The following is a 25,087-nucleotide window of genomic DNA, read 5'->3' on the forward strand; positions in this document are numbered from 1 at the left end:
GCTTCTATAGGGAGATAGAATCAGCTATGTGCTCACTTTAAGGCAGCACAGCTTCAAAGGGAGACACTGTGGAAATGATAGGTTACTGCAGGAAAATGTCCTTGGGCTATATTTCCAACCACCAGAGTGGCAGCTTTCCTACCATGGAACACTGGCCTTCCAGAATCCCACCATACCAGTCAGGGGGAATAGTCCCAGTTCTAATTCCCTCAGTGTTACTTTCCCACACAATAGATAGTTCCAGGTCTGTCTGCTGACCCTTACAGATATTTTCTGATCACGTCTGATGAGGTGCCCTGTCCCCCAAGTTAGAAGTCTAGTTTCAGGATTCCTTGGGGACTTGGTTACTTTGCTCCCCTTGTTGCCCTATCTCATTCCCTTGGCATTTCATTCTGCTATGCATGGAGCAGACCAACTTTCTGCACAGTGCAGTGTCTCCAGTGCTGTCCCTGTAGCACAATGGGTCAGTGAGGGAATGTGTGTCTCATGGTGGGGCAGCCCTAAGGTCCTCTCTGTGCATTGGATGCTTTGAGCCCAAATGTTGTCCCTGGGGCTTGGTGGGCCATGATGAGTTTCTCTCTGTGTGTGTGTGTGTGTGTGTGTGTCTTTCTCTCCCTCTCTCTCCCTCCTTTTTCACATATTTTCAGTGCTGTCCTCTGTATTGCCTTCTTCTGGGGATGAGGTCAACATAATCCAGGTCCCATCATCCTCTCTGTTAGTTCACTGTCCATCAACTTCCTAAATGCACGGGGACAACAATGGAGGCAGAGTGTGGGAATTGTGCCTAATCTGACCCCATCACACTGGGGTGGAACACCAAGGGCATGCAACAGAGCAGCAAGGGGAGCAAAGCAATGAAATCCCCTGGGAATATCAAAAATAGACTTTGGAGACAGAGTATGGCATTAGACTTGACTAGAAAACACTCCTAAAGGTCAATTGGCTTTCTTTTTGTTGTTATTTTGTTTTTTGTTGTTGTTGTTTTGTTGGTTTTGTCTTCCTTTGTTGTTTTGTTTGGCTTTGCCTGGTTTTTGCACGTATTGATGTCTTTGTATGTCTATCTAGGTAAGAGAGGCAGCATTAACAATTTGGAGATGGAAACAATAGAACAAACAGTTCCTGGGGGCTATGAGAGAAGGAGAGGTGGGAGAAAGGAAGGGGGTGGGTAACCAACCCAGGTACAAGGGAATAACAAGTGAACTAAAATCAATGCAAGGAAGGCCATAAGACACCTAGTGGGGCTTAATCAAGGGCAATAGAGCAGTGAGGAATTTTTAAACCTGAATGAAGGAATTTTTAAACTTGAACATGAGGGTGGGACAAGAGGAAAGTAAAAGGAAATAAAGGAAAGATCCAAGAGGCAAAGGACATTTATAAAGGTCTAAATACAGGCATATATACATGTAAATATATTTATATATAACAAGAGGGGAACAGATCTATGTACTTATATCTATGTTAAGAATTAAGGTAGCAGATGGACATTGGGCCCTGACTCAATTACTCCCTCAATGCAAGAACACACTATTCTAACAATCTGGCACTCTTTGATACTCACCTTCCAGAAATGATCGCTGAAGATAAAATGGGTACATAAGCAAATGTGGTGAAGAAAGCAGATGGTGCCCAGTTATCAAAAAATATAGCATCTGGGTCTTAATGGCTTGAAGATAAACCAGAGGCCATCTAGCTGAGAAGCAACAAAGCCCACATGGAAGAAACACACCAGGCTGTGTGGTCATGAGGTGTTGATGGGACTAGGTATCAGGCATCTAGGACCCAGAACAAAATTATACCCAATGAGAATGGTTGGGGAGTGGAGTGGAAACCCAACGCCTATCTGTAAATAGTTGGACGTCCCCTCAAAGAATGGTCACAAGGAAGAGATGAGACAGTCAGGGTGCAGTATAGCAGAGATGAAACATATAACTTTCCTCTAGTTCCTTAATGCTTCCTTCCCCCCACTATCATGACCTCAATTCTACCTTATAAATTGGATTAGACCAGATCATGCACACTGCTACAGATAAGAGCCCAAAACACAGGGAATCCAGGATAAACCCCTCAGGGTCACCAATGAGAGTAGAGCTACCAGGAGGATGGGGAGAAGGTTGAGGGAGAAATGAGGAATAAATCACAAGGATAAACATATAGCCCCCTCCCAGGGGACTGAACAACAGAAAAGTGGGTTAAGGGTGACAGAGGACAATGTAAGACATGAAAATAATAATTTATAACTTATCAAGAGTTCCTGATGAAGGGAGGGAGGGTCGGGGAGGGAGAAGGGAAAAATGAGGAGCTGATACCAAGGGTTCAAGTTGAAAGAAGATACTTTGAAAATGATGATGGCAACATGTGTACAAATGTGCTTGACACCAGAGATGATTATGTGGATTGTGATAAGAGATGTAAGGGCAGCCAATAAAAGTATTTAATTTAAGAAAAATGTCAATAAATTTCATGCACTTGTGCCCAAAGACTTATGATTGACCATTGAAGATGTGGAGAAGTTATCTGCGCTATCTTGGAGCTCAGTTCAGCCAATTTTAATGAAAGTTTTGGGAATGAGAAGATTCACTGCGAAATTTGTGCCTCGGGATCTGACTGACTAGTGGTAACATGCTGTATTTTAAAAGAACAGCTCAAAAGCATCCCAGACTCTTTCCCAACATCGTTACTGGTGAGGAGACATGGTGCTATTCTTAGGACCCTGAAAGCAAACGTCAATGAGGGCAGTGGAAGATGGCATCATCCTCTTACTCCCCCTCCCCCCCCAAAAAAGCGTTCAAGTGCAATAGAAGATCAAGATGATGCTCATTTGCTTTTTTAATATGAGGGGATAGTGCATTTTGTGATTGCTCCACCAGGTCAGACTGTTACTCAAGCTTTTTAGTTAGAGGTTCTGAAAAGATTGTGTAATAGTGTGCAACTAAGAACGTCTGATTTGTGGCAGACAGGTGACTGGTTTTGCCAGCATGACAATGCACCTGCTCGTGTAGCCATCTCAGTGTGCCAGTTTTTGGCAAAAACCAGTATGCCTCTCTAGCCCCTCGCATCTTTGAGTGTGGTCACCTGACATCACTCTGTATGGCCTCTTTTTGTTTCTGAGAATGCAGAGGGACATGAAAGGACAGAGATTTGACAAAGCAGAAGAGGTGAAGAAAAAAAAGAGGGAGGTGATCTCAGTCATCCAAACAGATGAGTTTGAAAAATGTTTTCAAGAATGGAATTGTTGATTTTACAAATGTATTAAGTATAATGGAGAGTACTTTGAAGGTGATGAGGTTGCTTGGTAAAAAAATTAAATATATATCTTTGAAAAAAATTCAGTTTTTTTCAGTATCCCCTCATATGTCCTTTAAAGAGAAAATGACCCATCATGGTATTGACACCTACGGAGGGTTAGACAACTGTACACATATAGAAGACACCAAAACCAAAAACCAAATTCACGGCCACTGAGCCAATGCTGACTCATAGTGACCCTGTAGGACAGGGTAGAAGTACCCCTGTGAGTTTCCAAGACTACAAATCTTCATGGGAGTAGAAAACCCCATCTTTTTCCGGCTGAGTGGTTTGTGGTTTCAAACTGCTGACCTTGAAGTTAGCAGCCCACTGCGTAAGCCATGACACCACCAGGGTTCTCTCAGCAAATAATGACGGTCCCTGAAGCAACTCCATTGTTTCATTCGCCCTGATTAATCTTTTTTACTCAATGTTTTCATTACTGTGTTTATTAAATATAAATTACTACAATATGCAAGACAAACTCCCACAGAAAGAGCGTAATGTCTTCATTTGACTTTCTGCATCTTTGATTGAATGAGGAGCCTTTCATTTGTTCTCGCTGCCCATGTGCATCTCCTTATCATCGTCCTTTCCAGTGAGCTATAATTCATTGCTTCCTGGATGGCGGGAACCTCTCCATAATGCATTGTGTGTTTCTAGAAACAAGGCATTTCCTAACAAATTTGAGGAAGGCACATATACAAAGATATTCTTCTTTGTGTTCAATAAACACAGCTGGCTACTCCCTGTCATTACTCATCTATATACTGGAAATTCAGAGAACAAGAAGTAAACATTCCTTCCATTAAAGTCCTGTGGTATCAGATGCCAGGGTATTTTTAACTAAAAGACTATGTCTTTTGAATTGTTGCTTAGGTGAGGTTCATTGTGAGATCAGGTGCTTCTGTTTATTTATCTTTACCAATAAGGGTTTCTCAATTGCCTGGTATAAAAGAAGTAAAATGCGTTAATAAAACAGACACCAGCTATGTTGGTCCCTAGGCCAAAGGAATAGGATGATATGTTGCTGTAATACTAATAACTAGTCTGCGGGTTAAAAAGATGAAGGATTCTGCCTACAATTTTGATAGTTGCCAGTAGGTAACAGTGGCTGTGATTTTATAAGGTTGATGATGGGTGAAGAATCCTGTGGGCTGAGAGCTGCAAGGTCGGCAGGTTGAAACCACCAGCCATTCTTCGGGAGGACCGGGCTTCCTACTCTTGTGAAGATTTAGTCTCAGAAACACAGGGACAGTTCTTCCTTGTCCTATGTAGGGTCTCTATGAATAGAAATGGACTTGAGAAAAGTACAAAATTATGTTAATTAAGCTTATTTAAGTAATTTTTAAATTATGAAATTTCATTATAAAACATAATCTTGTAACTTTCCCAGTACCTTTTCTCTCTAGTACATTTATTTCTTTTTTTCATATCCTTTACTATTTTAAAGCATTTAAAATAAAATGCCATCTATCAAGTGTCAGTATGAAGTGCATCAATGGCAAACCTCCCGCTGACAGTAGAATTAGAACATTTATTTCTAATTGCTATTGAGTATTTGCTCCATGCCAAGCACTTGCGAAGTACTTGCACGTCTTAATGTTTACACTGGTCTCATTCCCTATGGAAGACCTCAAAGGAACTATTGCAGTATAGGGTAGAAGCTTGGTAAACAGCACTGTGAGTCAGGTATTGCTTCAGGATACAAATGACAAGCAAGTGGAGTCCTGGTGGGTCAGGGACTCTGAATGAGGCTGCTCACTGCAAGGTCAGCAGATTGAAACCACTAGTCAAATCCACACATCAGGAGAAAGACAGGGCTTTCTCCTGCGGTAGGTCTATTCCCAGAAAGAGTCTCTGTCTTGGAAACTAACCGAGGCAGTTCTACCCAGTCCTACAGGGTCACTATGAGCCAAGATTGACTCAATGGACAGGAGTTTGGTTAGGTTTATGTACCCTAAAGGAGCCCTGGTGGTGTAACAAGTGTACCCTTTGAACTGCTAACCACAAGGTCAGCAGTTTGAAACCACCAGCTTGCTCCTTGAGTAAAAACGAGGCTTTCTACTTCCCTTTAGGGGTACAGTCTCAGAAACCAAAGAGCGCTTCTACCCTGCCTGATAGGATCACTATGAGTCCGAATTGACTCGATGGTAATAGTGTGACTTTTTGTGCACTTACCCTAAAAATCACTTCTAGGATTATCTTTCTAGACTTGAAGACAAGGAGAATTAATTCTAATTATTATGTAAACAATATTTTGAGTCACATTTATTTAAAAATGATAGCTACTATTGTGGATCAAAGAAACAGCTCATTCCGAGTCATAGTCTGTTTTTAAAGTATATGTAGAGTTCTTAGCAAGAAATTATACCTACAAATTGCGTGCTTCCTTATCAACTTCTAACCTAGAAGATATGCTAGAAAGTAAACTTTCTTTGGTACTAAAAAATGATTTTTGAACATATAGGAGTCCTGATGGTACTGTATATACACATTGATCCATTCACTCCAAGGTCAGCAATGTGAAAGTACCAGCCACAGTATAGGCGAAAGTTAAGAATGTGTTATATGCTCGTCACAAGTTGTTGTCTCAGAAACTCATGGAGGCGATTCAATTCTGTCCTTTAGAGTCAGTATGAGTTGGAATCAGCTCAATGGCACTGAGTATGAGTTTGGGATTTTATTTCATATATAGTCTACAACAAGCATAATTGCTTTTTCTTTTAACTTGTTCTAATTTTGCCTTCACATACATAACTCCACTAACATTACTCTCAGAAAAGTTTTTATAATTCTTTGAAACCAGAATCTACCGGTATTCATTTCTCCCTCCAGACAGCTGCTGTGCTGATATTATTTCCCAGGCACAATGTCACGACCCTGACCTTGAGCATTCGTAAGAGCAACTAGAGTGTTCTCTTCAATACAAAGATTCAGGTGTATTACATACAGGTGGTGGTGCTGACACAAAATAACTTTTCTGTGAGACACTAAGATGCTTTATTTGCTGGCTTTGTCGGGATTGCAGTTTAGTGCAGCAGTTCTCAACCTGTGGGTCGTGACCCCTTTGGAGGATCTAATGACCCTTTCTCAGGGGTTGCCCGATTCATAACAGTAGCAAAATTAAAGTGATGAAGTAGCAATGAACATAATTTGATGGTTGAGGGGTCACCACAACATGAGGAACTGTATTCAAGGGTCATGGCATGAGGAAGGTGGAAAACCACTGGTTTAGGCGAAGGAAGGAAAGATCATATCACTACCCCAAACACAAATTTTAGCTTTTGTTCTGTATTTCCAAACATACAATTTAGGACTCCTTAAAAAGATCTTGTAGTGCTATGGGATTTCTCCCAAGAATAGCATGTTTTCAGAGAAGTTCCAGAGTGCATCAGCAGATTCTTCTGCAGAAACATACAACCCTAATTTACATGTGATTCAAAATCTTGTTTCCAATACTTCCGAGAGTCAGGTTATAGTTGTGCATTAAAAAAAGGGTTATATCGACTGATGCTGAGGATGAATGAAGAGGGCCGGGACTTCAGACGCCATCATGGGTGGTTTTCAGAAAACTGTGAAAATGTTCAAGAGAGAAATATGGATGGTGGTGGCAGCAGGTGGAGTCTTGAGATTCAGGCAACAGAAGCAAGGGGACACATACACAAAATGAGAGAGAGAGCCTGCCCAATCCAGAGAACAAGCATCGTCCTTGTGGGGTCATGAAGGAATGCTGGATTCCCATGGCGAAGGGTGTGGGCTCAACGCTATAGCTATTTGTGGATAGATACAAGTGCACTGGTGATATGGGACATGAGAAGAGTCTGCTGATGCACTCTGGACATTGTAGCAGCTTGGTGCCCAAGGACCACAGGAGAACCTAGTGTATCTTAAAAACCACAAAAACCCTAAGCCAATCCCTCTGTGTTCATGGTCCTCCACAATCTACTCACCTTTCCCTCCCTCGGTGTGATCCCGTTTTTAAACATAAATGAAAAATGAGGACAAACCAACCTTTGTTGATCTTGTTTACGCTGAGTCATTCATTTCGATACCAAATTTCCCAAGGTCCTGACTTCATTTTTGGTAAAAATGAAAACTTGTCCACCCCCACAGATAGATTTAGACCCACTCGATGGGGACCAGAGAGGATCTGGTCTGTGAGCCTTTGGCGTCCAAGCTGACCGTGTTTCAGACACCCACGATGCCAAAAGAATTGAAATATGTTGAAGGGACTGTTTGTCTTATGAACAATGGGTCTAACCACCTCAGGAGGGCGTCCTGGTGGTGGATTGGTTCAGGGCTCTGTAGTCAACCAAAAGGTCAAGAGTTCAAACCTACCAAGAGCTCCGGGGGAATGAAAACTGGGAATCTACCCCAGTCAAGATGATAGCTTACAAAACCCTAAAACCCTACGGGCAGTTCTGCTTGGTTTTCCTGCACCACTATGAGTCAGAATTGACCTACAGGCACGCAACAAGTGCCGTATGATTCACTTTTGTACCCATAGTTTGATGTTTTCTTAGAAAGGGGAAGCAATACAGAAAGGGCAGTTTACTTTATTTTGAACCCAAAAAAATCCAAAACAGGAAACATTGCAGTGCTTATTTCTGAACTTTGGGAAATATGGTGTTATTGTCACAGACCCCACGAGGATAGAGTTTTGTTTCCAATTGAGAATAAAGTGTACTTTCTCACCACTGTGCTAGGCACCCAGAGATCACAGCCTCTGGATCTGCTGTTTCCTTGGGAGGAAATGTTCATTGTGGGTTTTTAACGACCCTTTGTAGTTTCTTTGGGCGGCTATAACAGAAACACAAGGGGTCGGCTTTGATGAATGGCAGTCCATTTTCTCCTAGTTGAGGAGGCCCTTTCACGGTGACAGCTCTAAAGAGAAGACGCTGTCTCTCTTGGCTCAGGAGCGAATATCCTAATATCCTATCGTTTCAGATTCTATTCCTTGCTTGCTTAGGAGCCCCCCCCCACCCCCCTACCCCCCCACCCCCCTACCCCCCGCCCCCCCCCCCCCGCCCCCGTGTGGTGTGTGCCTGCCTTCTAGTCTTTCTTCCTACCCTCTGGCTTATCTGTTCCTTGTATATTTCAAAGGCGATTGTCCTAAGGCACAGCCTACACTGATATTGGGGTCACACCCACAGGTGCTGTATAGCAGTTTAGGATTTCCAGCCCAGAGTTTGAAGGGGGTAACATCCCTGGCTCACATCCCTGTGGAACAATGGCAGTGCTGCAGATTCTGAACAGTCACTAGTAACAGCCTGACAAACTCTGGGTAGCTGATAATCTTATTTTTCTTATTAAAATTCTATGTTATTTTCAATGAGAGGGAAAAATCAAATCTCTCTTCTCTGACACCAGATGTGTAGGTCAAATGAATACATCCTACCTCCCCTTGTGTCTGCCCGTGAACTTTCTCTTGTCCCCACTACTCCGAGCCAGGCCACACTGCATTCCTTGGAAAGGCACATACTTCAGCTCGTCAACTTGGCCCAAGACCTCAGCTACTAATGACAAGCTGGGAGGTCTCACAACACCAACCCTTCTGAGCTGCAGGTCCCATTGCTCACTCAGGATAGCAACCCTAAGCTCAAGGTCCCCCCACGGCTCCTCATCATTCCCCATTCACTGGCTCCCACGACTCCCTCAGATGCAAACATTTGCTAGAATGACTCACAGAAGAGGATATAAATGAAAATCTGCACTGGGAGGATGCCAACCATGGACTATCTATGCCCTTACTTCCATGTAAGAAGTGCTCAGCAGCTAACAGAAAGGTCATTGGTTGGAATCCACCCAGCAGCTGCTCAGTGGGAGATAACACATAGGGATCTGCTCCCATAAAGAGTATTGGTTGTGAAACTCTTCGGGATAGTTCTACTCAGTCACATGGGGTCACTATCAGACAAAGCAATTAGAGGATCTAAGAACAAGAGCAGCACCTCTGGGAGCGCAATGCCTCCCATGTCAAAAAGCCCATGGAGCCTTTGTTAGGCCCTCAGTGAGTGGGTCTGATTGACTGAAGCATGCCCTGGACCCCCAAGGGTGAGGGATATGAAGAAGTGGTCTTTTTATCTTAGACAGCCTCCATCTCCTTAGCTGGTCTGAGGCCTCATCAAAGACACTTTAATCAATGAGGAATGTCCCAAGGTCTAAAAGTTGTCTCTAAGAACTAAGTACAAAGACCAGATAGTGTGGATAACATTAACCCTACATGTAATAATTATAAGTCAAAGGTGAAACATTAACAATATAAATTGTCAAAAGTTAAGAAGTAAACATTAATGTACCATTTATATAGATATAATGAACACACATGCATGTAAAAGTGATCAATAATTTGTATTCTCTGATGTTTCTCATTAATTGTGATATAAATATATATTTAATCTCAGCACAGATTCCAAGGACTTTCTCAGTCTAAACTATCTTCCACACTTGCTCATATACTAGTCCTCAGGTTTAAAGTAACAGCAGCCCTACCTCAGGGCACCTGAGACTTAAGAAACAGATCAGATAATGTCTGAATATCTAGCTTAACATATAAGAGATTCGCAACTTCTGGTGATTTCCCCAATTATCCAATCAATTGACTAAAAGCTTCCAATTTAGGAACACTTACTGTACTGGTATTCCACCCCAACCTAAAGAAAGCAACAACATTTTTAACAATACCATATCAGAATAAATAAGCAATATAATTATAAATAGAAAAACAACAAAATTGTTAAAGATTTCATTTTACTTAGATCCACAAGTTATGCACATGGAAATAGCAATCCAGAAATCAAATGACTGATTGCACTGGACAAACTTACTTTTTTTTTTTTTTAAAAAAAAGCATCTTTCGTGTGTAAAGCCACAACAAGGATGTTACTTTGAAAATTAAGGTGGGCCCAACCCAAGCCATGATATTGTCACCCACTTGATGTGCGTGCTAAACCTGGACACTGAATATGGAAGATCAGAGAAGAATTGATGCCTTTGAATTATGAGGCTGGGAAAGAATATAAAGTGGTCATGGTCTGCCAGAAAAAGCAAATCTGTCTGAAGATGCACAGTCAGAATGCTCCTTAGATAGACTTCTTCAGAGACACATTTGACCGGTTATCAGGAGGGCTCGGTCTCTGGAAAAGGACATCGTGCTTGGGAGGGTAGAAAGAGTCCATGAACAAGAGGAAAGCGTTCAAGGAGACTGACTGACACTGTGGCTGTACCTCTGGACTCGAGCACAGGACCCATGCGGAGGATGGTGCAGGACGGGCAATGTTCACTCTGTTGTACTTGGGATCCCCATGAGTCAGAGCCCACTCAAAAGCGCCAAACAATAACCACAATGCCCTGGTGATTGAGGTCAGGCACTCAGCTGCTAAAGACAGATTGGTGGTTTGAGAGAGCAGGTGATCTGCTCCTATGAAGAACACAGCCTCCAACAGACTAAGGGGGCTTCTCTGCCACAGGGTGTTGGCATAAGTTGAAGGGTGCTGTGGACTAGGCACTGGGCTAATAACCAATGGGTTGGTGTTTTCAAAACCTACCGACTGCACTGCAGGAGAAAGGTGAGGCTGTCTTCTCCCTCCAAAGACTTACTAGTCTCAGAAACTCTAAATGGAACCACTTTAGTCAGAATTGAATGAATGAAAGTGGATGTTTTGGATTTAACAAAAATAACAATGCGATAAAAAGTAGCATATGCATAATTAGCAGTTTACAGGTCCCTACTAAACCAAAGATGGCTGTTCTAATCCAACCAGCGGGTCCTCAGAAAGGAAAGCTAAAGTAAAGATTCTAAAAGGCAAACCCAAGGCCTCCAGTCAATTTGGAATAAATAGGGAGCATACAGGACAGGTTAGAACTGGCCCCATGATTTTCAGAGAGAATAATCTTCATAGGAGTAGAAAGCCTCTTCTTTCTTGCTTGGAGAAACTGGAGTTTTCAAACTACTGACCTTGCAGTTAGTGATCCAAAGTGTAACAGTTGCAGCTGCAGGGCTCCTCAGGTAGACCCAAGAATCTCTAGGAAGCAATACTACCCTGTCATACAGGGGTGGGCATGAGTTGGAATCCACTCCCAGACAATAGATCTGTTTTTGTGGGTTCAATGTGATAAAGAACACTTTGAGAAGCATTTTAGACAGGGTTCTCTAGAAAAACGAAACCAGGACTCTTAGGATATTATAGATAGAGATAGAGATAGAGATAGCTATAGATATATACAATACAAAGAAATAAACTACTTAGTCCACATAGCAGTACAGAGGGCTCAGTTCAACTCATTTCCATGAGATAGTTAATATGCTGGCAGTCCTTCAAGCCAAGGAAGCAGACAGCCGCGTCTTCTGTAGAGCAATACAGGCAGTCTGGTCACAGGTAACAAACAGCAGGGTGGGTCACCAAGAGTGAGTTGGATGACAGGGTCCGACTATCCCCAGTTCAAGTAATATATACATCAGCAGTGTGGTGAAGCAGGTCTCGAAGGAACCTTAAACTATAGTGACACAGTCCACAGACTGGGTGTCCCACAGGCAGTGTAGCTCGCAAGTTGAGGCAGAGAACTAGCTATGGCAGATGTACACTGGTCCAATCATCAGAGAACAAGAGACAGAAAAGTGAGGCTCGCTGAGCCATTTAACTCTTTGCCCTTCAATTAAAGTGAGGTCTCATTAATCCCCACATGTGTTCATTGACCACGTTGGCACAATAATCCTACCTATCACAAGAAGTAGAGATGAAAACTGAAGGAAAGATTAGTACCAGTAAACGTTTCAAGAATTTTTCCTCAGTTTTAATTGTGATAGACAGGATACAAGCATGCACTGAATCAGCCAATAGAGACCCTTATAATTGCATCGTAAGTAAAACACAGGATTTTTAAAGATGTGAATTTTAATTTAATTTAAAAATAAATATTTGAATTGTAAGCTTAGCTTTAGGCTCCTGAGTTAAAATAATGCAGGCCTTGAACCAAGTAAGGGGTTTGTGTGATATACTGGTTACACATAGAGCAGGACAGTGGAGAAAGATGAGACTTGCCGCTCCCGTCAAGAATTCCAGTCTCATGAACCCACAGGGGCAGTTCTGCTCTGTCCTATAAGGTCACTGTGAGGCAGCATTGACAGTTTGTGGCTGACAGTTTTTGATCATCCAGCAGAGAAACTCTGCCTCTTTCTTTTGGTAATTAGCACTCAAGGAAATAAAATGAGAATTTGAGTGATTTTTTAACCTCCCACTTCTCCAGTTGATTGCCCACATGCGTGTTTCCTTCTAGCTGGTTTTCTACCTCATCACTTTCAGCACTCTCTCTGCCTACATATTTCTATCAAAATGATATGAGTTCACACTTAATTTCAGGGTATTTATTCATATAACTCATGTTTACTAAGCTAAACTAGGTTGTATGATTATCAATTTGGGATATTTGGTTTCTTTACATTTTTGTTAATATCCTCGAAGTGCTGACTCTCCATGAGACAATGCTTCTATGGATTTACAGGCGTTACCTCATTCAATCTTCACAACCACATAGAAGGGTAGGGACGTAATGGGGACCTGACATCAGGGGCTCCAGGAGAAAGAGAATGCTTTAACAATGACTCTGGCTGCAAATCTGCTTGACACACTGGATGAGTGTATGGATTGTGATAAGAGATGTAAGAACCCCTAATAAAAATTATTTAATAATTTTTTTAAAAATCCCTGGTGGGCTAACTGAAAGGTTGGAGGTTGGAGCCTACTCTGAGGCACCGTGGAAGAAAGTGTTGGTGATCTGCTTTTAAAAATCAGCTACTGAACACCCTTTAGAGCACAATTATGTGCTTTCACGCATGAAGCATGATAGTTGGAATCTACTTGATAGCAACTGGTTTTGATGGTTGGTGCTGCTAAGAGAGCTAATTAATAGAGGAAGCCACTGAACATCAGAAAGGATAAGAGCTATAATGTGAATTAGATATGAAACTCCAATTCCTCATATTGTATCTCTAAGAAAGTAGTGTGGCATGATGCAGTCAGTACTAGAAGCTAATGGGTTTTATGGTTTTTGTTTGCTTGTTTAATTTATTTTTATTTTTTGTAGCAACTAGAAAGTAAAGATAGATGATAGAATTTGGGTTAATGGCTTTATGGTTAGGTCTGTCGTTCATTTATATTTGTTTTGTACCAAATCGCCTACATCTGCTCGATCTCCTTATTGTTCAGATGCCTGTACATCTCTATCAATCAAGTTTGGTTCATTAGTAGTTATATCAATCTTCTCACCCACACTGTGAGTTAATTTGAAAGTTCTTTTCCCTTCTACTTATATGAGTGTAGATCCTCATGATCACGCAGTAGGGACATATAGTCGCTACTTTTCCTATGTGCATTGACTGATTTTCCTATTGCTTTCTCACCTTTGCAGAGACCAAATCCAACCAAACACAGGACAGACTAGAACTGCCTCTGTGAGTTTCCAAGGTTGCAAATCTTTATGGGAGCAGAACGTTTCCTCTTTCTCCTGAGCAGGGCATGGTGGTTTTGAACTACTGACCTTGTGGTCAGCAGCCAAACTCATAGCCCAGGCCACCACCAGCGCCGCTTCTCCCATAAAGAGGTTCTTGAAAATAAGCAAAACTCCTGCCCATTTTTTAGACAATAAAGAATATGATTTCTTAGTGGTGCCCTAATATGTGGGAAGTACTGTTAGACCTAAAGAGACCAACTTAATAGGCACTCCACCAGGTCCCAGAGTCCTAAGAACTGATCACCACGTTAATAAAGCAAACCCTCTACCTTGGAATAAAGCATCCGGCGGAGTGCTAGGATTAAGCATTCCATTGCTAATGAAAAGGTGGCAGTTTGAACTCTCCCAAAGGCTCCACAGCAGAAGGGGCTGGCTACTGGCTCCTGAGAAAACTGTATTCGGAGTTCTACTGGGTCGCCTGGGGTCACTGGGCATCTCAGTCTATTCACATGGCACCTAAGAACAACAACATCCTCTAGTAATGAAAATAAATCTTTTGAAACAGAATTATCCAATAGAAAAGCCATACCTATAGATATAGGAACCCTGGTGATGTATTGGTGACATGTTGGGCTGCATGATTGGCAAGGTATCACCAACCACTCCTTAGAGAGTCTGGTCTTGGTAACTGACTGGAGCAGCGCTGCCCTGTCCTATAGCATCTCTATAAGTGGGCATCGACTCAAAGGCAGTGAGCTTCTAGTCTTTGTGTTCCATGTTTCATCGCTAGCTGTAGGGCCATTGTGTAAAACTTGCTGTTCTCGTTTAAAATTTGGACTTCCAAGACTTAGTTTAATGGTTTATTCAAGGAGCTGGTTCTTTAAAGCTTTGCCTGTTGGCAGACAAGACCGAATTCCATTCTAATTATAACAGTGCCCCAATATGATTTGAACAGACCATTAGGTCATTAGCGTTGGCTACATTTCAATTAAGAAAAAAAAATGACCATGAGACTTGAATTTTAAAATAGAATTACATTGTTATCATTAACATGTTGCTAGTTCCTATGAACAATTTAAAATGAATAAACTTAAATTGTAGATACTTTCAACTCGTTGGTTTATAATGGACTCAAGAAGTTTTTATTTGACTCCCGCCATGCACTAGAGCCAACCTGGCAGCAACAGATGTTATTGGTGTTGCTGTTGAGCATTTGGTTTCTGTGTAGTTGATGGAAACGCTACAGAAATGGCTACGACATAAATAGTTTTAGGCATTTACAGTCTGGTTAGCAAGACGAGGCCTAGCCAGCGGGACTTCAACAAGCTCATGGAACAATTCCAGCATCTTTTAATTCAGTTTTGCAATGAACCTTTTGAAGTCCCTCATATGTAAATATTATCACTAGAAGGCAACAGATTAGCCACAAGAGACAACCAAACTACCTGTGCCCTGAGTTAGAGGTATGCAGAGTGAGAAGGCTTCCTGGCTGTGTAGATGGGGCGAAGTGGGGAGGAGATGCATTTGGTAACACTCCGGCCATTTACAAGCACGGTATTGCACTTGGACCATCTTGGACTAAGGAGGGGGATAAAACAACCTCCTTGATATTATTTTGTAAAAATGATTGGAAAATATAATTTAGCCAGAAGTCACATTTTATATCAATATCAGTAAGATTGAGCATGAGGCTCAGTCTCAATTTTTCTAAGATAATGTGGTTTACCTCCTCCCTTTTATCTCGTCATTAGTGCCATGTTCTATTTCAGTGATTCTTTCACTGTGGTGGATTGAATGTTTTTAACACTACACAAGTAACAGAAAGGGTGTTCTAGAGAAACATGAAGGATTTAAGCTGCGAGTACAAATAGGGGGTGGGGGAGGAGAATAGACTTTCACAAATGTCGTTCACATTATATTCCCAACACATTCGCATGACTGATGGAGTCCCTTTTGCTTCTTGTCTTTTAAGATAATCCAACAGCTTTTGTGATAGCAGTTTCACAATGTTTTCATTGAAAAGATGCTCCATGTCCCTCTTTTAAAATTCCACAGCTTCCAAAACAAATGTCCTCCAAGAAACGTTTAGAGCCGTTTTGTGTCTCCTGAAATGTTCCTACAGTTTCCTTAGCAGTTTCTTACAGTGCTACTGATTTGCATACCTCTTGAGAAGGTCTCCCTAATACCTAACAAATACCTTTCCTACTAAAAGTCTAAGGAAGGAAAATACTATTTCCTGTCTCCATAGATTCATCAGAGAAACGCTGCCTTTATTTTCAGCCAAAGATGACACAAGTGTCATGTAAACTCAGGGCTGGAGGTGTTCTGCGAAATCCCTCTTTGCTGCTGGTACCTTTCAATGGGGTGGCAGAGGCAACATAAAGAAGACCCAAGGCTGGAAGCGCAGCCAGGAGGCAGAGCAGTGGTGGGAAACTCAAGCAGACTGAGTCATTGCTACAAAGCTCTGAAAGAGAACAATGGGGGGGGGGGTCATTTTCCTTTTTGCCCAAGTAATTGTGAGAAAGACAAACTAATTCCATATGGTGGCAGGGGGAGAACTCAGGGCCCAAATGCACATCTGCTCAGCTTGTCAGTACCTAGGACCTGAAAGTTCAGCTATCCGAGAGGCTGTCTGTCTACCATAACATAGCCAAGGCCAAACTTCAGTTTGTCATGCATGTAGCTCCCACACCCCTGGGTAATGAAAGAGGCTCTTTCTTCTCCAAATATAGTGGAGATTGAGTGATGTAAGCAGTAGGATAATTTCTTAAAACAATATCAGTGAGAAAACAAATTAATGAGATTGGGCTGACTAATTTAAAGAAAGGAATGTTCCATCATCACTCTATTCATACAGGGGTGTAGTTGGGAAGCGGGTTCTCCAATGACAGCATGCACCATTATCCTGTTTTTCTGGCCACGTCTAGCTATCCAAATGTCTGACAGAGAAAAACAGGTCAACATGATTTCATCAGGATGACAGGCGAATTATCATCGATGTTAATGTGCATCTATCGTCTTAAAAAATTGCCCTGAAGATGATGCTGACTGGGAGTAAAAACGCTAACTGTCCTTGGAGTTATGACTTCAGTGCTACTGATACATGTGTTTGGTTTGCTTTTCCTCTCTTAATTAGGAAAAAAAATAGGTTAAGGGATGAATTCCTTGTTTCTACTTTGTGCCTGCCCTTTGGTCACAGCTCATTGCATTCTCTGCAGCTTCCTTATTTCTCGCCCCACAGCCCAATGTTTGCTCCTAGGGAGCCTTTGGCTTTGATCTCACAGCACATCGTTCTTCACGCAGACCACATCTACACTGGCTGAGCACAGAGTGCACACCCGGGTCCCAGGGTGTTCCCTCTGGGAAGGAGTTTCTCTAATGACTGGCACTTCAGTATACCTTGCAGACATACTCAAATCCAGTCTGTTTTGGTCATCGGTGTATATTCAATGTCTATTAGGGAAACTATTAGCTGAATAGGAAAAAAAATCATTCATAGTTCATTACCCAACACATTTTAGAAATCAGCCTGAACTGCTATTCAAAAGAACCACCTATGTATTCTGTACAAGCCGCCCTTTAAATAATTGTTTCTGTTGTTGCTGTTTGGTTGGCTGGTTGATTTCATGACAGGAATGCCCTTGTTGGCTCAGGGGCATGGAGTGGATTCTGACTCACAGTGAGCACCTGGGACAGAGTGAGAGCTTTTATTACTGTTCTCCGTGAGGCATCACGCCTTTCTGCTGCGGAGCCGCTCTGTGGGTTTGCACCTTCCACTTAGCGGAAAACTGCTGTACAACGCTGCCATCACCCCTTCCATTCCCCGAACAAATAACAGCAATGAAGGAACACCCCTTCCCTGACCTATAGCCCACTGGAGTTGTTGAAAATAAACAAATAAACCAAGCCTGCTGCTGGCAAGTCCATTCTGACTCAGAGGGAGCCGCCAGGGCAAAGTAGAAGTGCTCCACTAGGTCTCTGAAGCTGCCAATTGTGGAGGGAGTGGAAAACTTCACCCCTCTCCTCTGAAGCAACGGATGGTTTTGAAACGCCAGTCTTGTGGTTAGCCCAAGACTTAACTCACTATACCAGCAGGGGTCCTAAGGAGCTCTGACAGCATCGTGGGTTCTTTGATGGGTTTCAAACCACTAAGTCAGCAGTTCAAAAGTAGCAGATGCTCCGAGGAAGAAAGAAGAGGCTTTCTACTCCTGTAGAGTTATAATATCAGAAACCCAAGGGAGCAGTTCTTGTCTGTCCTTTAGGGTTGAGCTGAGGCAGAATTGGCTTGATGATAAATAATTGACTCCAAACCAAAATCCCATGTGAAATTTGGATATTAAATATGGAAGATCAAAGATTAGATGCATTTTAATTATGGTACTGGAACATTGAAAGCACTTTGGACTGCCAAAAGAACAAACCCACTGTTCTTGGAAGAAGTAGAGTCAGAATGCTCTGTAGAGGCAAGGATGGTGAGACTTCATCTCACATGATTTGGACATGTTTTCAGGAAAGGTCGGTCCTTGGAGAAGGGCATCATGCTTGGTAAAGTAGAGGGGCGACACATAAGAAGAAGGCTCTCAACAAGATGGGTTGACACGGTGGTTACAACAATGGGCACAAACATAAGGATTAGACAGTATTTCACTCTATTGTCCATAAGGTTGCTGGGAATTATAACGGACTTGATGGCATCTAACAACAACAACAACAGCAATAACAACAACAACCCAAGCCTAATTGCCATTGAGCCAATTGCAACTCAAAGGGACCCTATATGGTGTAACGACTGTAAATCTTTAAAGTCGCAGATAACCTCATCTTTCTCCACAGAGAAACTAGGGGGTTTAAACCACTAACCTTGCAGTTATCGATCCAATACCTAATGAAAACACTAAAACTCAAAACAAACCAAAGTCAGTGCCATAGAGTCAATGCTGACCTAGCAACCAAGTAAGAGAGGCAAGAAGAATTGCCCCTATGTGTTTCTGAGACTGTAACCCTTACAGGAGTAGAAAGCCCTTGTGTTCTCCTATGCAGCAGGCTGGTGGTTTTGAACGGCTGATTTGGTGATTAACAGCCCAAAGTGTCACAACTACACCACCAGGGCTCCCAACAACAGCCTCACCAAGGTCCCTCAAATAATGGACACAATGCTGGCAAAATAGATAAATTACTTGCAAAGACACCACAGGGTGGGGGGATCATTGTGCTACAGAGTTTTCCTATGAAGGAGCTTTCACCTTCGGGGACAAACTGAATGACTTGTCTTAAGAGGAAAGAAGGAAGGCCATCATGGAGCGAGCATTGTTCATCAAGAACCCCTATGAGCTACATTCGCCCGGCTAGTTTGATAGCCCTCTGCAACCACTTCCTTTAGAAATCCTTCATCTTGCTGCCTCCATTCTGGTTGTTTCTGTGTTCACCAAACAAGAGATAGTCTGATGGTAACTTGTCTTCCAATGTGAACTTCTTTCTAATATGATCACGAGACTGAGCCCCATGTAGCTTCTCTTCTGATTCTAAATGGAACCTGGATGAGTGTCTGGGAGCTGTGGAGTGCAGTCGTCCTAGAAGGCCTAGGAACCTCAAGGGAAGACACCAAATTAAAAGCCCAAATCAGATCTGGAAGGTGACACGTGTAGGGAGTCGCCTTGGCAACCTGCCATCTTACTTGCCTGTGGTACATTCCATCTAAAATGTGAATCCACGCTTTAAGACGCTACACTTCTTGCGTTGCTAGGAATGTTTAGCTGATCTCTCATTTAAGCCTCTTGGTGATAATCCAGCATTAGAAGTCCTCCTGATAACTAGAAATTCTATTAATCACTAAAACCAAGAACACTTGTGTAGGATGTAATTGTGTATCTTATTCTGGCTCTCACATCTCTTCAACCTATTTGAAAAACCTGTTTAATCGCACACACGTAGCATGCTGTCCATTAATAAAAACATCAAGCCTCACAGAATACTAGTGGGGCTTCTAAATATACTTAGATGCAAACACAAGTCAAATATATACCCACATGTCCCATGCTCTTTTTCGTTTCTACTTAATATTCATGGACAAGTTGGTTCAAAGCTGGCCCGGATCTTACAAGTCGCTCATTTGCACAGAGATGGTAACCAACCATCACGATACTGTTGCTCAAAAGCAAAACAAAGCAAAACCCCTCAAACTCACTGCCATCGAGTGTTGGCGATCCCTGAGGACAGGCTAGAACTGCCCCTGTGGGCTTCTTAGGCGATGATTCTTGACAAGGAGAAAGCCTCATCTCTCTCCTTTGGAGCAACTTGTGATTTCAAACTGCTGACGTTTTGGTTCCCAGCCTGACTCGTAGCCACTATGCCTCCTGGCTTCCCTGTGGTTATGGGCTCATAAATAAGATCCTGGCACAGAAAGAAGTGACCATGCTGAGCATCTGAAGGGAGTACTGAGAGAAGATTTGGGCAAGAGCGTGGCATTGATACAAAGGAACCCTGCTAATTGAGTTAGAAATTCCTGCCCCGAGACTTTATGAATGAACTGGAAACTGACATGTTTAGCGTAGCTACTCTGAGCTCCATAGAACTATGGAAAGAACTGAGCCAGTCTGCCTTCCTCAAAGGCTCGCTTTGCCCAGATGAACACGAGAGCAGCGTTTAACCCTCTTATACAGAGTCACAGTCTTAGAAACCCACGGGGCAGTTCTATAGCTGACTTCAGACAGAGACCCACACTGGACCACGGTGATGATTTATCTAGTAGTGTTTTCATTCTAGCAGCCCTAGTGGCATAGTGGGTTCACACAATGGGGGGCCTAACCACAAGGTCAGCAGTTAGAACCCTACCAGCTGCTCTTCCGAATAAAAATAGAGCTTTCTGCTCACGTAAAGCTTTACAGCCTGGAACGCCCGCAGGGGCCACTCCACTGCACCCGAGGATCCCTAGGCGTCAGACCTGACTAGATGGTAGTGAACTTGGGTTTTGCTTTTTAAACTTTTGGACAGTATTCTCCAAAATGTTCTCCTTCTTGGATGGTCTGCAGAGTCATCTGAGATACTCGTTGGAAAAGCAGCCTCCTGGGCCTCACTCTAACCTCCAAATCTGAGTGCTTGTGATTGGAACCCAGGAATCTCATCTTCTAAAAGATGGGGTGCTTTTTGATATATTCAATTAGGTCAGTCCACTAACTAGGTTCATATAATTTGTACATGAGAGATAGAGCTTAAAGTAGGTACTTTGAGGAATATCATATATTAAAAAGTTAAGATTTCATATTTAATTTTAGAGACATGCAAACCCCTCCAGGGCATGTAACTTGTCTCCTTTGTGTGTTCAAACTACCTAGAAGACTGTATAGTACATGCTCAACACACTTTTGTCCTGGGAATGTATAATTAAGATAGGAACTTTTTTTTTTAAGTCAAAGGGACTTAAATTGTAGCTTACTTAGTCATTTAAAGTTTAGGTATCAAAAATGCAAACTTGCCACCATCCAGTATACTCTTACTCATAGTGATGCTGTGGGACAGAATTGAATTGACCTCATAGGAACTTCAAGGGTGTGAGCCCATAAAGAGACTTCCCCACATTTCCCCCAGACCTTTCTGGTAGCAGGCTGTGCCCCCAGGGTTCCTGGTGTATGGAAAACTAAGAGAGCCAAACTCTTTGCCCATGAGTTGATTCTACCTCAGAGCAACACTATCTAGGGTTTCCAGGACTGTAAATCTTTGTGGAAGCAAATAGTCTTGTCTTCCTCCCCTGGAGTGGAAGCTGGGTTTGAACAGCCGACCTTGGTGGATTGCTTCCACTACAGCACTGCCAAGACTCCTCGCCAAATGGTCAAGCAGGTTAGAAATGTCTGCATCCTAGATTTAACATACAATTAAATGAGAGAGCAGCTGGAAGACATTTAGTAGAGGACCTGGCACAGAACAAGTCCTCAATCAACAAGACTTCTTATTGGTATGGCTATTCATAATCATGTTTAGCACATCATCAGTATTAAATATTGCCTGCGTGACTTAAGCTGTATTGACACTCTAAAAGTCAGTTAGGATTAAAGATTAATATGTATACGAATAAAATAAACCCACGTGCCTTTTTAAGAATCCTTTTTAGAGAACTTTATGAGGGTGAGCCGGCGGAGCGAAAGAATTACCAAGCACTCAGATCATAGGGAATATTTTCTTTGTTAGAATCTGACTTTGATTTTTTTCTTCTCTTTTATTTCCCCTTGCTTGTTTTGAGCCTGCCTTTATTTCCTTCTATCTCTGTCTTTCTTTCAAACTTTTGATTTTTTTAAAGTTTTTGGAAGAACTGAGTCCAAAGAAAGTAGAAAATGATGAAAAAACATTGACATTCAGCGAGTCAGTCTTCTAGGCTCTGTTAATTCTGTCGAATGGCTTATGGTTTTTGTTTTGTTTTGTTTTAAACTTCAGGTTGTATTTAAAGGGTCACTCCGGGACAGCAGGAAAACAGAGCAGCCTCATCTTGCATGGAGCTGATTTCAGCACTAAAGATGCTGATAATGACAACTGCATGTGCAAATGCGCCCTCATGCTAACCGGAGGTAAGTCCTGGGGCTCTGCTCTACGTCAGGGTTCATCGGTTGGAGGCTTAAGGTTTCTTATCTAGGAGAAAGGGGTATGGTCTTCTGGTTAGGAAACTTCAGAGTGAGTCTCGAGAGATAATTTTGTTCTGCCTACGAATTTACCATGTGTTCTTGTGCAAGGTATTGCTAGCATACTTAGAGGTTTACGTCCAGCCCCAACACTTAGAGGGGAATAGGCTAAACCCAATCTGAATATTCCTTCCGCCTCTGGAAGGCTCTGTGACTCCACCTCCTAAGTGATTACCGCTGTGTTGTTAGGTGCTGCCAAGTTGCTTGTGACTCATAGCGATGCTATGTACAACAGAACAGAACACTGCCTGGTCCTGCACTGGTCTCCTCTTTATTGTTAGTAGTTCGCACTTATTCTCTACTACTCAGGGGCTTTGTGCATTGTTGTATTTATGTGTTGTTATTATGTAATATAATAGTATATGTTGCTATAATATATAATATTAAATTGGTTACAACTTATCACCACCCTCTACACAACAGGATGAAACACTGCCCGGGTCTGCAGCATCCACACAATTATCGCTGGGGTTAAGCCCATTATTGCAGCCACTGTGTCCGTCCATCTCCTGGGGGGTGCCTTCTTTTTCTGTTCCTCTCTACTTTGCCAAGCATACTGCCCTTTTCCAGAAGCTTCCAGATAACTTCTATGAAGGTTGTGCCTTGAGGTTTGTTTTTTTTTTTTTTGACCTTGAGGTTTTATCATTGTCACATTGAAGGAGCATTCTGGCCATACTTTTTCCAAGATGCCCACTGCATTTGCTGTTTGAACTCCATATCTATATTAACAGGGGAGAGAACTCTAATCTCTACTTTGTCCATAAGAAAGACTAAAATAAGTTCACGCACACTCGTTTAGCCTGAAGCAGGTCATGGCAAATAGGGGACACAGCCAAGCTCTGATGCGTGAACGAACGACTACAAATGTCTGAGAGACTGGCAGTCTTGGACACCACTCTCAATCTCTAACGAAGGAGATCGATCTGCAGGTTGAAACATCTCCCGTTAGTAAACAGAGCACAGCAACGTGTGGAAGGAAGCTTCCACCTTCCTCTCCCCCACCCTTCCCAACCACCGCTCTCACCACTGCAACCAAGTCCCCCGATGCCCACTCACCGCACCGATGACCAGCTTCTCAGTGTGGGAGCACCTGCAGAACTGTCAAAGCCAGCCTACTAGTTTGCCTCTGATTATGTCCTTCTTAAACTTCGACATGCCATTTTGTCATAAAACAGTTATGGCTTCCCAGGTGTACTTTTGTGAGCCCATCATCATTTAAAAAATTAGTTGTTCAAATTTAGAGTTAAAAAGCTCAAACCCTCACAGAAATTGAGTCAGTTCTGACTCGCATATGGAAAAGATCTGCCCCTGTGGGTTTCTGAGATTATAGTTCTTAACAGGAATAGTAAACTACCTTTTGGTGCTTAATTTTTTATTCCCGAAAGAGGCACTTCATTTTCTCCCTGACTGCACAAATGAAATTTTCATCAACTTTATGCAAAGACAAAAGGATTTTGCTTTTCTGCTTTCCTGCCCATGTTAATATGGAGACATGCTTCATTTTCTCCCTGTATATTTTTACAGTTAATTTTCCTTACCAAATAAATACAACGCGTGAAAGATAAACAGTAAAAAATCTTTCTCTTCTTTCCTTAGAAGTGCGTTCCAATATGTCCATATTCCTGTCATAATAATGGAAATATGGAGCAAAGCAAAGAGGAAAATGCACCTCTTGGTTGTCAGTGAAAAAATTTCATTGCTTAGATTTATGATTTTATTTCTGCTTCACACGATAGAACTTTGTCATATTCTTTCATCTATAATCACTCTTGGACTTGGTTCTTACTGGCCAATAAACACATATGTTGGGGAGAAAAAAAGAATCTACTTACTGCCTGGGCTGGAATAGTAAAAGTGAATGTGTTTTTGTAACAAATGCTGTTACTTTATCAAGTTCCCTGTAGAAAGGCCCAGGTCTGCAACACTATTCCCTTTGCAAAGCGAACATGCACAATATAGATAGCTACAATGGCAGTCAGGGGAAGGAGGGTTACCTGGAACTTAAGTCCTAATAAATTACCCCATACTATCATCATTTAATCTCTGTCATGTTTTCCTTTAAAACCGTTTTTCCTATTAATCATTTTCCTTTATTCATCTATTATATTGTATTTGAGCTCCTTGCTTATTAAAAATAGTCTCTCTTGAGCTGTGATGCTTCGTACCCTTTAGAGTTAATACCTCCGAGTTCTCTGCAACTAAGGCTTTCCTAATCTTTGTTCCTTCCTACCGGAATTAAGAGTCAATTAAGCTGGATTGTTCACCAATAACGTCCAAGTAGGCTTTTCTTAAATACATGGAAGGCATTTAATGAGATAATACAGTATCATTATTACCCACATCTGTCAAACACTAAGCCACAGGAGTACAGATTTAATTGAAAACAGAAGAGATTCTGGCTAGACCTAGGTAGACGGTTTCAGCCCTTTGCCCTTCTAACTTCTTACATTCCTCCTGTCACTTGTTAAGCACATGGAAGAGGGCTTGTATGGGTCCACACGAGTCAGAGCAGAGTCAACAGCAACTAACCCCACTGGCCACGAAGGCCAGTTCCTGCAGAAGAGAGAAGGCGGCTGCCTTCATAGTGCTTGCATCTCCTGGGGGAAGATGCTAAAAAAAAAAAAAAAAGCAATCATACCCTCTTTTTGAACTATAGACACTTTCTATTGACAACATAGGGAGTT

General features: G+C 42.2%; 1 protein-coding gene across 1 annotated transcript in view; it reads left to right on the top strand.

The window, feature by feature from the left end:
• Positions 1-25,087, top strand: part of ANGPT1 (angiopoietin 1) — a 289,630-nt gene that overhangs the window by 245,287 nt on the left and 19,256 nt on the right. The window contains exon 8 of the mRNA XM_075549364.1: positions 22,162-22,292. Coding sequence (XP_075405479.1) covers positions 22,162-22,292 — 131 coding nt within the window. The remainder of the gene's footprint in view (positions 1-22,161; positions 22,293-25,087) is intronic.

The sequence above is a fragment of the Tenrec ecaudatus genome, chromosome 5 (assembly GCF_050624435.1).
Source record: "Tenrec ecaudatus isolate mTenEca1 chromosome 5, mTenEca1.hap1, whole genome shotgun sequence".
NCBI lineage: Eukaryota > Metazoa > Chordata > Mammalia > Afrosoricida > Tenrecidae > Tenrec > Tenrec ecaudatus.